This window comes from Ischnura elegans, chromosome 4, assembly GCF_921293095.1.
Source record: "Ischnura elegans chromosome 4, ioIscEleg1.1, whole genome shotgun sequence".
Taxonomy (NCBI): Eukaryota; Metazoa; Arthropoda; class Insecta; order Odonata; family Coenagrionidae; genus Ischnura; species Ischnura elegans.
Window position 1 is genome coordinate 48,386,948 of NC_060249.1, and position 15,972 is coordinate 48,402,919.

Genomic DNA, 15,972 nt, shown 5'->3' on the forward strand with positions numbered 1-15,972 from the left:
TTGCCTCCTGGTAAATAAAGAGGAAATGATTAACGCCTACTGTACATTCTGCCAAGATAGAAAACGTCCGAAATTGCAATACCGATCTCAGGTTTTGGTATCCGCCCAACCAAGTCAATCTCTCTTAAACTTTAATTAATCAATTTATGCCTGCGCCGAAAAATGTTCCGAGAAAAATACTGCCATTAGATTGTTACCCAGGAAAAGGATTTTTAAAAAGTTAGAAAATCAGATGATGAAATTAGATATTCACCACAATCAACAGTTCCTGGTGTAAGCATGTTTTTTTCTGACTACGAGAGTTATTCATGGCAAAACTTTTAATCAATTAGGTAATCTACCACTCCATTCTTAGTCGTAGTATTCAGTAATGAACGCAGTGCACTCAAGTAAAATCATCCATTGAAAAATGAGCGAGTGAGAGTAATTGGTAGTCCAACACAGTACAGCTGTCCTTAAAATCAATGTGGCGCGGAATACAGTTGAAGTTCTTCAAACTTTCGCTATGTGATGAAAAAGCATACTGTAGTCGAGTGACTTCATAGTGCGAAATAGAAACTTTTCGGCGCAGGCATTAATTGATTAATTAATTTGCAGCTTGGAATTCATGATTAACTCCTTCTGTATTCTTTTTTATTTTTTCACGAATTAAAAAATTCATTTTCCCGTAAGCAAAATTCAGGATACAAATGATTGTCCAAATGTTCGAAGGTTCATACGCCCGCCAAAGATCGACCGCCATGAAATTACGATGCTCAATTAAGTTTGCAGTTGCCGCTGCAGCCGCTGACCACTAGCGCCAGTGGCGCCGTTGTTGTTATGTTTGTGTACTTAGCAAGCGACAGTGGTCATCAGAGTTTAGCGTGAATTAGTTATTATATTCGCTTCAGTTCCTACGTTGACATCACAAGATTTCGAAAATGTCTCGCAGAAGTATAGGCAGAAGTTATGATTCTCCACCAACAACATCTGATGTGAGAGTGAAGTCGGTGCCTCGGAATGCTTTTAGTGTTTCGGACAACAACTTAAATACCAGTAAGGATTCCAGTGACAAGGAGGATAATGCCTTCTCAAAACTGTGGAAGATGAAGTTTCTTCATGCACCAGGCAGAGCCCAGCGACTCTCGGACGTCAGAAGATCTCCTTACGTTAGTATTTTGATGTTTTTATCATCGTCATTGTTCATCAATTACTGACTTAGTGTATTAGAGTTGCATCAGGTGTTTTAAGGAAATAAGCTCTCTTTTAGCGAAAATATTGACCACAAAATTGATGTGGATCGTTTATTACTTGATGTGAGCATTACCCTCGGGTAGTGACCTAAGGGCCATACAACTGGATAAATGTTGTTGTCAGAAGGTTAACCCCTATTGTTGATGAAGTGAGGGATTTGTTTTCAATTCAATATTTGAAAACACAGACAAGTGGTTTCATAAGTGTTGTGCCTTTAACTCATATTTACTCTCCGAGTGTAGATTTCTAAAAAAATGATCATATTTTAGTTAATTTTCTATTAATGAAGCATGTATAGTTGTTTTCCATACTTGCTACGCATGCATTATTTTTCAGAAGCCATTCAGTCTTTATGTTGTACCATTTATTCTCCGTCACTTCACACAACAATTTCCAATACTCTAATACATGCTAATTCTGCCTTGCAGACGAAGACACCTCCACATCGCGAAAGATCTCGCACCGATGACCGTTCTCTCACCGATTCCCGGAAAAGTGAATCTAAATCGGTAAGTTTTAAATATACCTTACTCCATCCGTCTTATTCAGTCATAAAACATTGTATATTTATATTTAATTAAATACTATATTTTCTCCAAAGGTTTTCAGAAGACTATCCCTGCCTGGAGGCAGTGGTATAGATTCTCCTGTTTATGCTGATGCTAATGCGGTAAGTTTTTGAACATTATGTGCCAAGAATTTGAAGCAAATTTATATTTGTCAACTCTTCATGCATTAATTTTCACTCTTTGTTTTCAGTGGGTAACAGATACCATTGCTGAGCAGTCTGATACTCCCAAAAGTGAAAGAAAATGGGTTTCTAGGGTGAGTTTATTTATCGTTTTGGAGTGAATGAGTTCTAAAATTTGCTTTTTTAGTATTCTATAACCATTGCTAAATTATGTGTCACCTTCATCTTTCTACATCGTTCACTATTTTTTACCTGTCAAGTATAGCATGCTTTAAGGCCTGTTTACACAGTACATTAACACGTACGGGTTAATGTCTAAATGTATGAACGCGATAATGAACACCAAAATGCACTGTGTAACCACCCAACTTGTGCGAATGCATGCACAGAAAAAAAAACTGTTCTAATTTGGTTCATGCATTCGTACATGTTCCGTTCCAGTCCACAAAAATCATTCACGCAAACAGACATTAACTCGTACGTGTTAATGTATCGTGTATACTGGCCTTTAGAAGATATCTGGAAATAAAGTTACTGAAAGAATATTCTTCAATTCTAAGTTCTAGATTCTAAGTTCTACAATTATAATTCTGTATTATCCCATTATATATTAAGGAATTATATAAATATTGCCTCTTTGCATATTTTCCTATTAATTTTCTTCTGTGGGCATTACTCTTTCAGGAGAAATCTAGTGGGCCATTTATTGGATCATATCAATTGTTGGGTGACAGCCTGTTTGTTCGCTTTGCTGATCAAGTATTGAAAAGTCCAGCTGCTATAGGAGGTAACTAATGGGGAACATATTTAAAAAGTGTTCCTTGCCTTTCTTGTAAATTCTGAGTGCATAAATTACTGCTGTGTTGATTTTCTTGTAATGTTGCCGATACTTCATCGTTTTCTAAGGTTAAGCACTTCTTGGTTTATCTAGATTGTCCTACAGTCCTTTCCCAATCTTTTCTATATTATTTCTATTCCTTAACATACCAAATCAATGATTTTAGATATGAGGAAACCTTATAGATGCAATTATAGCTTTTCTAGGGAGGAAGATTTTCTCATTTTAGTGGTATTTTCCAAAATTTAGAACCCATGTTCTCACCTATTATATTATATCCCTTTACCCTTACTTTAATTCTCTGAAATGCACATTTTTGCTTCAGTATTCACTCAGATTCTTCGTGGAATTGATGTTTTAAGCCCTGGTAACTTGCTTTGCTTTTTATGAAGTGCATTACCAAGGAGAAATGGATCGCTGGATTTCTCTTTGTTGAGAAGTCCCTACCATCCTAGCCACTTATTTATCGCAGTATTAACTTCATTATTTTATATTCCTTATCCTGTAAAAACCATCTGAACTAGATAAATCATGATGCTTATATTTATTGTCTGCAATGCTTCTTTTTTAATTTTCCTTTAATCGTTACTTGTTAGCCATGTATTGTGTTATGAGTTCCTGTGTTATTTATGCGGAAGTCACTTGACTTTCAAAAAATATTAACTTATTTGATTACCCATTTTGCAGAGCATGGAAAATTCTGTAATGGATTCTGCGTTAGCGGTCAAACAATCTCAGACTTGGATCAGAGGGTCAGCAAAGATTTCAGGAGCACTGATGTTATTGTTATGATTGGCACAAATGATTTCCTCAGGGTAAGTTAGCCCTGTAAACAGCTTTCTGTTATTTTCTTTCGATATACTGTGAAATTAGAACTTATTTTCCTTGCTTTAGCTGTGAATAAGGTCCGATTTTCAAGTGGTATTTAAAAATGGTAGTTTAGTAAACGAGCAAATTTAAATATAGATGTAATTAGTGAAAGAGAACAACGAAGGGCACAAAAGTAAATAGTGAACTCATTTATCACTTCGCTGAGTAATTACAAGCTTCCTGCTTCATAATTTTCTTTTTAGTTTCATCAGTTGTCAGTGTGATAGTTTTTTAGAGCTAAAAATTTGTTGATTTGCCGAAATCAACTAATTTTGGTCCATGTATCTACAAAATAAAGCAATAGGAATTGTTTAGCTTTGATTAGATTTTTCAAAAGTAGAAAAAACACTTTTTGGCCCAGTTAGTTAAATGAGAAAAGCTTCTTTTGTTAATCAATAATTTACAAACTTGTTAATATTCCTTTATGAGCCTTAACTGATGGTCTGAGCCTTAATATAAAAGTACATATGTACTTGTTTGTTGACAAGCTCATTTTTTTATACAAATGATTCATTGGTTCAATCTGTTTTGTGCAGGATTATTCAATTCATGCATTTACAGAAATCCACATGTTCATTCATTATATGAGAGAGGGGGAGACTTCATTTATATTATTCCGACTCATATACTCATGCCAATACCTGTTAGCCCCTCTTAGAAGAATGCCATCGACCTCAGAGGCATGTAGAACTCTCTTCCAAATCAATCTGACAAATTTAGAAACTACCACTCATCACTTATCCTTAAAAAAACAAGTAAATGAACTATTGACCTCCAAAGCACTTTACCACAGTACTTAAGCTCAGAAGTGCTCATTCCTATTAATTCTTGGAAAGACAGAGATTCTACTATGACTCAATAGGGTAAAGGAGGTATGACCTTGTGAATGCCTTTCATTTTTTTCCATCACGAGCATCTATTATAGTCCAATGCAAATCATAGAAGGAAAAGACTCATTCACTTCTCGGTTAATTATGTAGTTGGTTTTTGCCATTATTCCTTTCTCTGGGTTTTTATTATACTCAGTTGTCACTCATGTCGCATTGCTTCACTTTGCATTTGCTATACTCCAGCTTCTCCATTTTCCAGCCTCCCCACCACTGTGTTCTCCCAGCTGGTCATCAAGACGTATTTAAAACATTTATATATTCCCTGAGCTCTCTCAATATACCTGCATAGCTCTTTAGCCAATCTGTTGGTACATAAATATTTGTGTGCTTTGTGTTATCAGTGTCTGTCTGTGCGCATTCTAGTTGTCTTGGAAAAATTAATTAAACCTCCTATACTCATTGTTCTCACTTACTTACCTCGCACCCAGGCAAGATCCCTCTCTGTTCATGTTGCGTGAGCAATTATTCAGCACTACACTGTGGACACGTAGCGAATCAGTCTGAAAGTGATATTGTTCTCTACAAAAGTGGCTTTTCCAAATAACCCCAATGTACTCATCCTTGTATTTTCAAGTAGTTTTTTCCTGTTATGCCCATCATAAAGTTATTGAATTTAATTTTTAATTTGCTAAAGTAAACTTGTTTTTGTTTCTGCCACCTTCCATTTTGGGTGTTATGTATGAAAAACGTATACAATTATTGAATTCTATTCCAGAGAGCGAGGGTTCAGAATATGACCAATGATATGAGGAGGTTGCTGGATTTTTTGGAATACACAGCAGAAAAAGTGGTCATCTTAACTGTGCCACCTATTCCACGTCTTGAAAATAATCCAGATTTTTGGCACCAATGGGAAAGTTACAATAAGTGGCTGAAAAACTTGGACAATGGTGAGTTTAGTACTTTTGTTATAGTAAATGTTACTTGTAACAGTAGTCTGACAATAAGTTTTAGAAGTTTTGAAGAAAATATGTTAAATATATATATCCTGGGTGAACGACTTGTTTTCAATGGCCCTAAAAACTAATTCTTACTGCTATCACAATCAACAGCTATCAATACATTTATAGGTAATATAGTGGGGTTACTTCTCTAGAGAAAGAAATTGGTGGTTGTAGTGGTAGTGATATTTATTTGAATTGTCGTGAAGTGAAAATTTATTTTTATTTAAAATAAACAATTGAAATCTGATTTAAATCACCTTACACAAAAAAGATCCAGATATCCTCAGATGCCTTGGATAGACATTTCATTCCCCACCTTTAACTTTTTTTGTTTTATTAGATTATTTTCATATTTAGCGTACATTTTGCTTTGTGCAAGTTCGTGGAAGTAAATTTTAATCCTCTGGTCCATGTTGGTTATGGTTCCATTCCCCTCTCAAAAACCGCTGTAGGTGGTTTGCAGGGTTTATATGTAGATGTGGATTTTAAGTGGGCTCAAAAGCATAAGTGTTGTCCCAGATAGTGTGAGCCCATGGTGGGGTCCATACCAGTCGGTGAAATCATATCAGGAATGTCTGGGATATTAGTTTATAGTAGTGATAGACTTAGTCGGTCATTCTCGTGATCCTAATCACGGTGACCATTCATTTCAGTGACTCTGTCATTAACGAGAGGTCATGATTGAATGGGTCATGATTGTGGAAAGTGGACGACAATCACGACCAAGTAGGCAATCACGACCGAGGGGGCAATCACTACCCTGTGGTCAATCATGACCCGCTTATGGCTTTCTTCTGAAGGGCAATATCTATGTAGCTTGTTAAACCAAAGATGAGTGGTTATTATTATTAATCTATAAAGTTTTTTCATTTGATAAAACCAGAAACTAGTTAATTTTTATCTAAATTACTTCCAAAACATTTACAAATACAGAATGTACCTTAAATGTTGTTTTTTACACTCCTTTTTATTGTTTTTCAAGATACAGAATCAACGATAATTTCCAATCATTCGTGACGCATAGGGTTAGTGATCAATATTTTATTATGGAAAGTCAATATAAATAATGGAACTGATTGAAAGGCATGAGAGAAAACTGGGCTCTCTCAAGATTTTCGCCATATCACCTGAGATATGAAGGCCATAGGTACCATGAAATGTCGATTATAGAAAACTTTACAATTATTACGAACATTGCCCCTAAAAGTGATTGCAATGCCATGCCATTCATCACCACGAGCGAAAGAGCAGTCAAAAACGGTCAATTCAGGTCGCGAGTAACGTTCATCAGTCGCGACATCTTCAAAGAATGATAGCAATTAGACTGTGTTTGAGAATGACCTATGCATTGAACAATCACGAATGACCTAATGGCTGGCGATTGACGGAGAATGACCACGATCACGAATGACCTGCGTCTAGAACAATCATGAATGACCGACGATCGCGACTGATGGAGAACGTCCACGGTCACGAATGACCGACGGGAGGAAATGACCCTCTCGGTCATGTGAATGATCCCGCTCATCGATCAATCTCGGAGATGACCCTGGTCACATGATTCGATCGTTCCTGACCGACCCATCACTAGTTTATAGTCAGGGAAAAACTCCATTGGAGCGCCAAAGAGATGAAAATCTGGTTGAAGTTGGGGTGTATTGTTGCCTACGAGGGGAAAGGTGACAAGTCTTTGCCGTCCTTGGTGGCAACGGTGTAAAGTCCTCGACTGCCAAACTGAAGGTCGTGGGTTTGAGTCCCACCTGGGTAAGTTACCCTTATCGAGGGCATGGGGGTGTGAGAATGTCCTTCATTGTTAATTGATAATTCCCCATAGTAAATGCCGTAAATGTGCTGTTTATGGGGTAATGGAAATAAATAAATGTCATTGCATTCCTGGCTGGCAGAATGGGATCAACTACCGATACGATTTCTGATTGTTTTAATTTCACAATTGCCTAATTTTTCCGAGACTACCGAGCTGCTACTTCTTTGCCATGGATCTAAAGTTGGTAAACTTTAAAATGCTCGGACTGGAAATCGGGGAATAATCAAATACAGTAGATTCCGTTTAATGGGTCCACCGGTTACTTGGGGCAGCCGCTTAATTGGGACGGATCTTGAAGAACAGAACCCAATAGAGGAATATCCCTGAGTATTCTCCACTTAATTGGGACGGCATGCCGCTTTATTGGGCCATGAGTCGGCGACATAGACTCTTTTCTCGCGACGAAATTAAAATTTTGTGTTTTCAGAATACTATTTTACTATATTTTTCTCCTTTGATTGACTCTTATTTTTCACAAATTTTCCTATTCTTGCCCTATTTTGAAAGCTCTTGTTGTTATACTATCTGCAAGAGGATAGCACTTTTTTTGATAGGACTTAGTAAAAGACATTCATTCAGCGATGCTCGAGGCTGTGAAAAATATTTTTAACTAAATTGTTATAATTCTTTAAAATTATAATAAAGTAACTAAACTCGCTGATTTATTAATCAAATTAATAGTTTAATAAACTTATGTTGCATTATAAACATTTTTTAGTCTTCTCTCTATTATTTCAACGTTTGTCTATGGCCATATAAAGGATAGTCCGCCTAATTGGGGCAAAGTGCACAAGTCCCGATATGCCCCAATTCACCGAAATCTACTTTAAATTGAAAATTGGGAGTAGTTACTAACCGTTCGAAGGTGCTCCCTTGGCCTACGCAATATCGTAGGGTTCCCGCTCAACCGTGAAAACCTTAAAACCGTGAATAAGCCGTGAATTTCGTCTACCGTGAAAAAAACCTGGAAATAGCCGTGAATTTCGCCATAAAACCTTAATCTCTCAAACTTGATTGTAGAACAACGATGGACGGGTTAAAAGAAAAATTGATGTTTCGATCATGTTTCAATCCCTTGTAACGTGCAGATACTGTCCACGCATTTTTCTGCACACGTGTATTCGAAGCGCAATTATTAGTCGGCGTGCCATGACAGCACATTGACCTTAAGCCTGCGATCGGAAGGCATTAACCCTGGCAAAAAATCAGGCACTTCTTCACTTCCCTGCCACCCTACTCCCTCCATTTTTCCACTCACGCCCTCTAGCCGGACCTTAATTTTGCTATCTACAGGTGACGTCATGACGGATAGCACTTTCATTGCTGCGTTTGCATTCAAGGCATCTTTTGCGTTTGTTACATTTGTAGTTAATGTGCGCCCGATGATTGTTACGTGATCAATATTTCTGCCTAAAATGTCTTATCCACAAACCATGAATTTGATGACACATTTGATGACCGTGAAAACCTGGAAAAAACCGTGAATTTTATAATGTACTTAGAGTGTACATTATAAAATTCACGGTTCGTATCGTGACGACGAAATCACGAAAGTGTTTATGCGCACTGGGTGGGAAGCTGTTGGCTCCTCCCTCAAGGACTTCACAACTATGGAAGATTCCCTAAAACCCTTTTCCCGACCCTATTCGTGAGGCAATGACTTTTCCTTGCATTTGCTCCATCTGTAGGTAGGGTCTACTAACGGAATACATGTACCCATACATCGAGGAAGAATGCTTTATGACCCTTTGCCAAAGGCTTTTTTCGGGTGCAATGGCCTCGGGGATTACCGGAGTCGGCTTTTCCTACCTGCGCAGGGCTTTCTGACTTTCTCCATCCGTTCTCTTTTGTTTACTGAATTGCGTGCGTATACCCTCCGGCGAGTCGTGGCTTTGTGAAGATAAGGCACCCTTAACAACAGTTGCGGATTTTTCTTTGCGTTCTCGGGAATACCCGGGTGCTTTCTCGAGATTTTACCCTCTTCGTCTAGAGGTAACATGTCTCAATCAGTCGATGAAATCGACGTCGGAATAACCCCGGTCGGTTGCATTAATGTAAGTTTAGTTATTGCTCGCGTAAGAAGACGCTTCACCACCTAATCACTGATCTTTTTCCGTAACGTATAACTTTCTTACATATCACGGAATCCTCTCGACATACTTTGATAGGATAGAGTAGATCCGAGGAGAGAGGCTTGGACGCTGACAGCAGTAGAAAAGTTGAGAGTGGAAACATAAAGAAGGTCATGAAGGTCACCGAAGAATGGTAAAAATAAAATGGATCAGCCGAGTATGTAATGCGGAATTGCTAGGAAGAGTGGGAGAAAAGAGAAGTCTTCCAAAAACCTTGAGGAGAAGTAATGAGACTAATTGTAATTTGGCTACATTATGGGACATGATGGCCTGATGAAAACAATCGTAGAAGGACAGGTGGAAGGAAAGAAAGGCAAGGGATGTCCCCGAATGAGTTACATAGGGCAGGTTATAATTATATAAAAGAGAAGAAGTATGTCGATATGAAAAGGTTAGCGGATAGGAGAGGAATGGAGAACTGCGTCAAACCAATCTTAGGATTGTTGACTTTTGATGATGGTGAGATCCTAGTAAGCAATTTCGTGATTTTCATTTGTTTGATTTCGCCGGAGTATTTTCTCGTACGTAAAATTTTTATGCTTTAATCCTGAATCACGCAATCATTTTTTTCCGTCCCTTTCTAGCGATCGCTCCGATGATCGCGGAAAAAATTACCGTTTCACGCGATCATTTCCCGGGATGGTTACAGAGATGGGAATCCCATCCCTTTTTCCAAACTCACTCCGCGCGTACCTTTTTCCGTCGCTCAAACCTTCTCTGACATCGTCTTTCAGGCCAAGGGGATTGCATTGAGGCAATTACATCCCATACTGGACCGATTTCTGTTGCCACTAAGGTAGCATTTTAATCTGTTTTTTTTTATGTCCGCAGCGCGGTATACCTTATTTTCCCCGTGAAACTGGGATCAATTTGTCCGTCAGCGACGCGAGTGGCGACTTTTGTAAACCCATTTAAATGCGCGGTGGGTGACAACACTTATGGAGGCAGTCTTGAAGATTCTCTTTCGTAAAATTCGTGTTTCAGGCCATCAAAACGCTCGGCCGCTGACAGCGAATTTTACGGCACGTTTGGCTTTTCATGGAATGACAGCTGGAAATACGGTGAGCGACGGAGGAAATGATGGGACAAGCAACGGCGGAATGACCGTGTTTTTCAAAAAGTTATGGGTCGAGTATTCTCTTTTTTTGGTCCCGAGAAAGTTATCGCTGGAACTAGTGATGGAAAGGATGTCGTAATTTTCGTTATTTTCGAGACCTAACGAATTGGTGTCGATATTAGACAGTGGTCCTTATTTCTAAATACTATTATACTGTTCACGGTTTGCCATGTAGTAGGTCTGTTATTTCCAGTGGCGTAGCGAGGGCGGGGGGGTCCAAACGCCCCGGACCTCCCCCCCATCCCCCGGAAATATAAAAACAAACTTACTTTGCATCACAAAATAAAACCAAACATTGAATAATCATGAAGTTACAAAAGATTTCCTCGAAAAATGAAGTTTTTTCGATTATGAAAATTGTTAAAATTCGTTTGAAACCCTCTACTTACGTCAGTACCCTGTTTTTCAAAAAATTTTCCCCCCTGGTTTTGGACCCCCCTTCCCTTTTAGGGGATAAACCCCCCCCCCCCCCCCCCCAGAGCTCAGAGAAATTTTTAAGTTTAATCCATTTTACTTGATTGGATAGATATTACTAATAGAATAGTGTAAGGATTAATAACATATCCCTCAGAAAGCTGTAAAATTCACCATTTTGAACCATTTATCTGAAAATTCCGCAATTTACTAATCTCGCACCTACTGCTTATCCTGGTGGGTATTCCATACTCCCATACACCCCGGTATTAGTTGCACCTTGCCCCCCCCCCCCCCCCCCCCCAGCCTTAATTCCTAGCTGAGCCCCTGTCCCCAACGTTTGAGGATTTGACTTCAGGAAAGAAAATGGGGACTACCAAGTGCTGGGTCTCTATTTTTAAATACATATGATGTCAACCTTAAGAAATAGTGCTCTTTTCAAAATTTTTTGGGTTCAGTTACATATATACCATTCTAAAAGTGTATCTATTTTTAAATAAATATGATGTCAACCTTAAGAATAAGTGCTCTTTTCAAAATTTGTTTGGGTTCAGTTACATATATACTGTTCTAAAAATGTATCTCCTGTTCTTTCATGTCCTTAGGGAAGACAGTGAAGGTGATAGATGTGAGTCATTTATTCTTGCTTGAACCCAGGAAGCCAGACATGAGGGCCTTTGAAAGGTAAGGTTTTTCATGCTACTTTTCTTTTTCTTCCAATCATATAGTATTATTTTGCACGATTGTTTAAAATTTGTGCGTCGGCTCTTTAATGTCACGATTAAGACTGTGTATAAGCATCCCCCAGATTTTTATCGTCCTTTTACCTTTTTTGTAGGTATTCATTGCGACCTTCTTTTATTTCTAAAGATGTACATTATTTGCAATACTTATTCTTGATTGGGCTCATTATGTACTCAAAACATTCTTTTGACACCATGATTTTTTGTGAATATTGATGGGAGGTATTTAATATCTTAGATTAAAACTAGAATTTTCTTGTAACATTCTTTAAAAGTTTAACATAACCCTGCATAATATTTTTCGGTTCCCTGACCCTTCTTTTTAACAATGTACAAGCATTAAGTTAAGTTGTCATCCTTATGATCCTTGCACCTTTTTTGTTTCAGTCATATGGGTTATGGAGACAAGAAGAGAGTTGATCACATCCACTTGAATAGGCTGGGACTTTTGAGGCTTTATCGTGAGATTACATTGAAACTAAATGTGAGTATACTCCTGCATTATATATAAAATGTGTCTATAAACTTCCTCAACTAATGGCATGGCTCCAAAATTGCTTTCGTTTGAATTTTAGCTCGTTCTCTTATTGTATATTATTCATAAGTCTCATTTCCACAGTGGAAATTAATACAGTTACACACATGAATTTTGCTCGGTAGCTTCTCCTGTCTAATGCATGAAAATTTCCCAGTGATCAATTCCTTATACCAGGAGGAAGGCAGTTGATTTTATATTTGTGGAATTTTGACCCTATTTATGCACAAGTCGATGACTATGTAAAGGCATGACTGAGTCTAGTCTGTGGTTATTTCCTAAAATAAATGTATAAATTAGTATATTTACTTTTCAAATCTTATGTATTAAAGAAAAAGCAATTAATTTGCCTGGGCAACGCTTCCTCCAAATCGCAACCTCCACGTTAAAAGTTTATATTATTTTTTGCCAATGTTATATGTGGATAACAAGGTTTCTTATGGGGTTTTTATATGCACTTATCGCGAAACTTTTTTGAAATGTATGTCTTGTGGAAAGTGGAGAGATACATGTTTGTGTAATCACTCTATTTCTTGAGAAACCTTTTGGTCCTTTAACATAAACCCTTATCATGACATTTTTTAAAACTGAAACCCATCTACTTTCCGCCATGTCTCCTCATGTCAATGATGCAAAATTTGTCTTTTTCAGATTGGCTGATGTATTTTTCCTTGCCCCTTGTTAGGAGGCTAACGGAATAGCTGACCAGTGCTCACCACTCCAAATCGACTCAGAAGTATGAGTTTTATTAAATTGTCGTAAGTGCAGCGGAATTTCATGCTGCACATACCAGTGTTTTTTTCTCTGTGAGAAATGATATAGATGTTATGTGTATATATATTAACCAGTAAATGCTGGTTACCCCAAGACTATGTTTTTTTTCAACCTTGCCACATTTAGGGGAAAAAACTACAGACAGCAATTATATAAATGATGAATGAGATTTTTGGACAAGTTATTTAAGAGCTTGAAGCTTATGCTCTAAAACTTTTAGGTATGACATTGTGCTGACAGTCATGGAATTATTTCTTGAACAAAATTAATGCTTTTTGAATATCCCTAAGTTGACACATTCATTTTTCTTTATTTTTAAATTTATGTTTTATATTGCCATAGTGTCATTGGCCTGACAGCAGCAAGTTTCAGTGGTCACTTTTGTTTAATGTAAGGATGCCAGTGAACCATTTGATCAGGTTCGCAATAAGGCAAACCAGATGAAAATAATAAAAACAAGACTTATACCACTGAACAAGGAAATTATTTCAAAAGAAGACATCGCTGTATTTTTGTGAAGAGCTTTTCAATTTACACTACTACCCAATTAAATGAGTGTTTTTTCCTGCTTGATATTTGTCTGGAATTCTTCACCTGGCATCTATTGCACTGGTACCACAGAATGAGCATATTCGTGTATGCACGTATAAGTTAAATCAGGATGAATTTCTGGAGTGCGATCACTTCAGTTGAGTGCTTCAGATTCCAGTTCAAAAGATCAATCCAAAAAGATGAGCAATTTAAAAACCGTGAATCAATAATTTTGATTTTTTTAAATTCTTACTTTACTTTATCCTTACTTTTACTTCTTTTACTTTTACACAATCACATCGCTTCCATCATATTGAATTTTATGAGCAGGCTTTTGTTTCAAAAATACATGGTGTCATCCCCAAGGGATTTATTTTACAGTCAATTTTGATATGTCCTTTATGGGCAAGTAGATTTTAAATTGTCTTCCTTCTCGGTGAAGACTATCTGGAGCCATATCACTGTGATTAGACTGTGAAGAGTGCACATTAGACGCACTGTTTTTTCAGGTTAAATGTTATAAAAAGTACTAGAATCAGCCAAAAAAAGGATGAAAGGATTTGTTTTTAAAATGTCACTTTTTTCCAGGTGGTTTTCCTATTGTACTGCCATACTGGGCAGCCTAGATTTACGTGGCAAATGAGCCTTATAAGGTTAATTTGTAATTTTTGGATGGCATTACTGCCACAGAAATGGTGCAACTCTTAAGCTCTGTACTCTAATTTTACCGTTTTAAACTTGGTGAGTAAAACAAAGTGTCATATGGTCTGGGACATTCGGTGCATGCCTTTTTTTCTGATGATACCACAAAGCCATTGAAATCTGTTGGCAAAGTGTCAAAAAGTACCAAGTAAATGTTATATTTTCAAAATGGAGATGAATTGAGTGTTCAGTGAACATTGTTCAATAACCCCTGTTAATATGAAATTAAAGAGGCCATGGACAGCAAGACTTATGGAAATTTTTTTTTTTTTAAATAGGGCTCGAATATTGTTCTCTATCAAGCTTGAGATATAAAATTCAGGTTTCTTTTTCTCAGACGTCATTGTCTAGTCTATACAACTCACTTATATTTTTAAGAAAGTCTTATATTACTGAAAAAAAATACTTCTACTAAAGATATTACTTCATAATCTTCATGGTACAAAAAAGTTGCAACTATTTTGTACCTTGAAGATGATGTAGTTACATAATGAAATCAACTGATTTTGGCGTGAATTGGTGGAACGATGAGATACTCATGGTGAAGCAAAAACCCAGTTCTGGTCCACAAACAGATTTACATGGCTTTGATTGATAATGACGCTATAGCCATCGAAACTGGTCGACAGCAAATAAAAGTTTGTGAAACAGTACTGGGTTTTTGCGTCACCATGAATACTAACATTATGCCTAGGTCCAGTGGCAGCTGGTGGTAATTTAACCAGGGCGTGCTTTAGAGCAAATATACGATGAGTTAGAGAGATTAAAAATTTTACAACAAATAGATTTCAGATTCACAACGTAAATCATTGTAAACCTTTTCCAATGAATTATTTTCAGATTTTTTTGTTGAATGAATCATTAACATTTTACATTATTTTAAAAATTCCAGTCCGCTGTTTATTTATTCTTCTTTGTTGAAATTCTAAATTTTATGTAATTGTTCAATTTCATCAGTTTTTAAGAATAAAAATTAAATTTTAGGCTCAAAATTTTTTGAAAAGATGGGTAAGTACCTATTTCAAAAAATATTACACGGGACAATGTCCGTCCCTCTCCTGGGGTGTGATTCATTCTCCCCAGCAGGGGCGCAGCTAAGAATTGTGCCTAGGGGGGTTTCGGCACAACTAATACTTGGGGGTGTGGGGGTATACTCCAGAGAAATTTTATGATAAATTGTTCAAAATGGCAAGTTTTACGGCTTTCAGAGGGATATTTTTGATTAATTCTAACACTATTCTATAAGTAATACTAATCCTATTAAGTAAAACGGGTTATAAACTTAAAAATTTCTCTAAGCTCTGGGGGGGGGGGGGGGAGGGGGTTTATTCCCCCAAATCCTTGCTGCGCCACTGCTCCCCAGACCCAAGTAATAACCCCTCCCCCCGAAATTTGATGTTGAATCCACCCCTGTTGCTAATGGGGGTGGAGTATGAATTTTTGTGAACTCAACGACTGCCATTATTTTTCACTGGTGTGTTTCTATTGTACGTATTAAACTTTCAAAAAATTAAGAGTTGCACTATATAAGTCAAGTTTGTAATTGGGCAAATTAGGATGCAAGGGATAGAGATAGCAAGGGTTTTACCAAGTTATTCTTTTGTGTATCATTAACTTTGTTTTTTGCTTGAAGTTTATAAAAAACAAATTTTATCTTTATATTATTTAAAATGAAAAACTCCTCTTTAGAAGGTAGAAAAAAATCTGGTTTCAGGATTCACCAAAAAATCATT

General features: G+C 37.1%; 1 protein-coding gene across 1 annotated transcript; it reads left to right on the forward strand.

The window, feature by feature from the left end:
• The first annotated feature begins 809 nt into the window (after positions 1-809).
• On the forward strand, positions 810-13,128 carry LOC124157406. Its single transcript, XM_046532093.1, has 10 exons — positions 810-1,148; positions 1,662-1,742; positions 1,835-1,903; positions 1,993-2,058; positions 2,609-2,711; positions 3,450-3,577; positions 5,238-5,412; positions 11,560-11,638; positions 12,085-12,181; positions 12,884-13,128. The coding sequence occupies exons 1-10, from the start codon at positions 921-923 to the stop codon at positions 12,890-12,892; spliced, it is 1,035 nt and encodes a 344-aa protein (XP_046388049.1). The 5' UTR covers positions 810-920; the 3' UTR covers positions 12,893-13,128.
• The last annotated feature ends 2,844 nt before the right edge of the window (positions 13,129-15,972 follow it).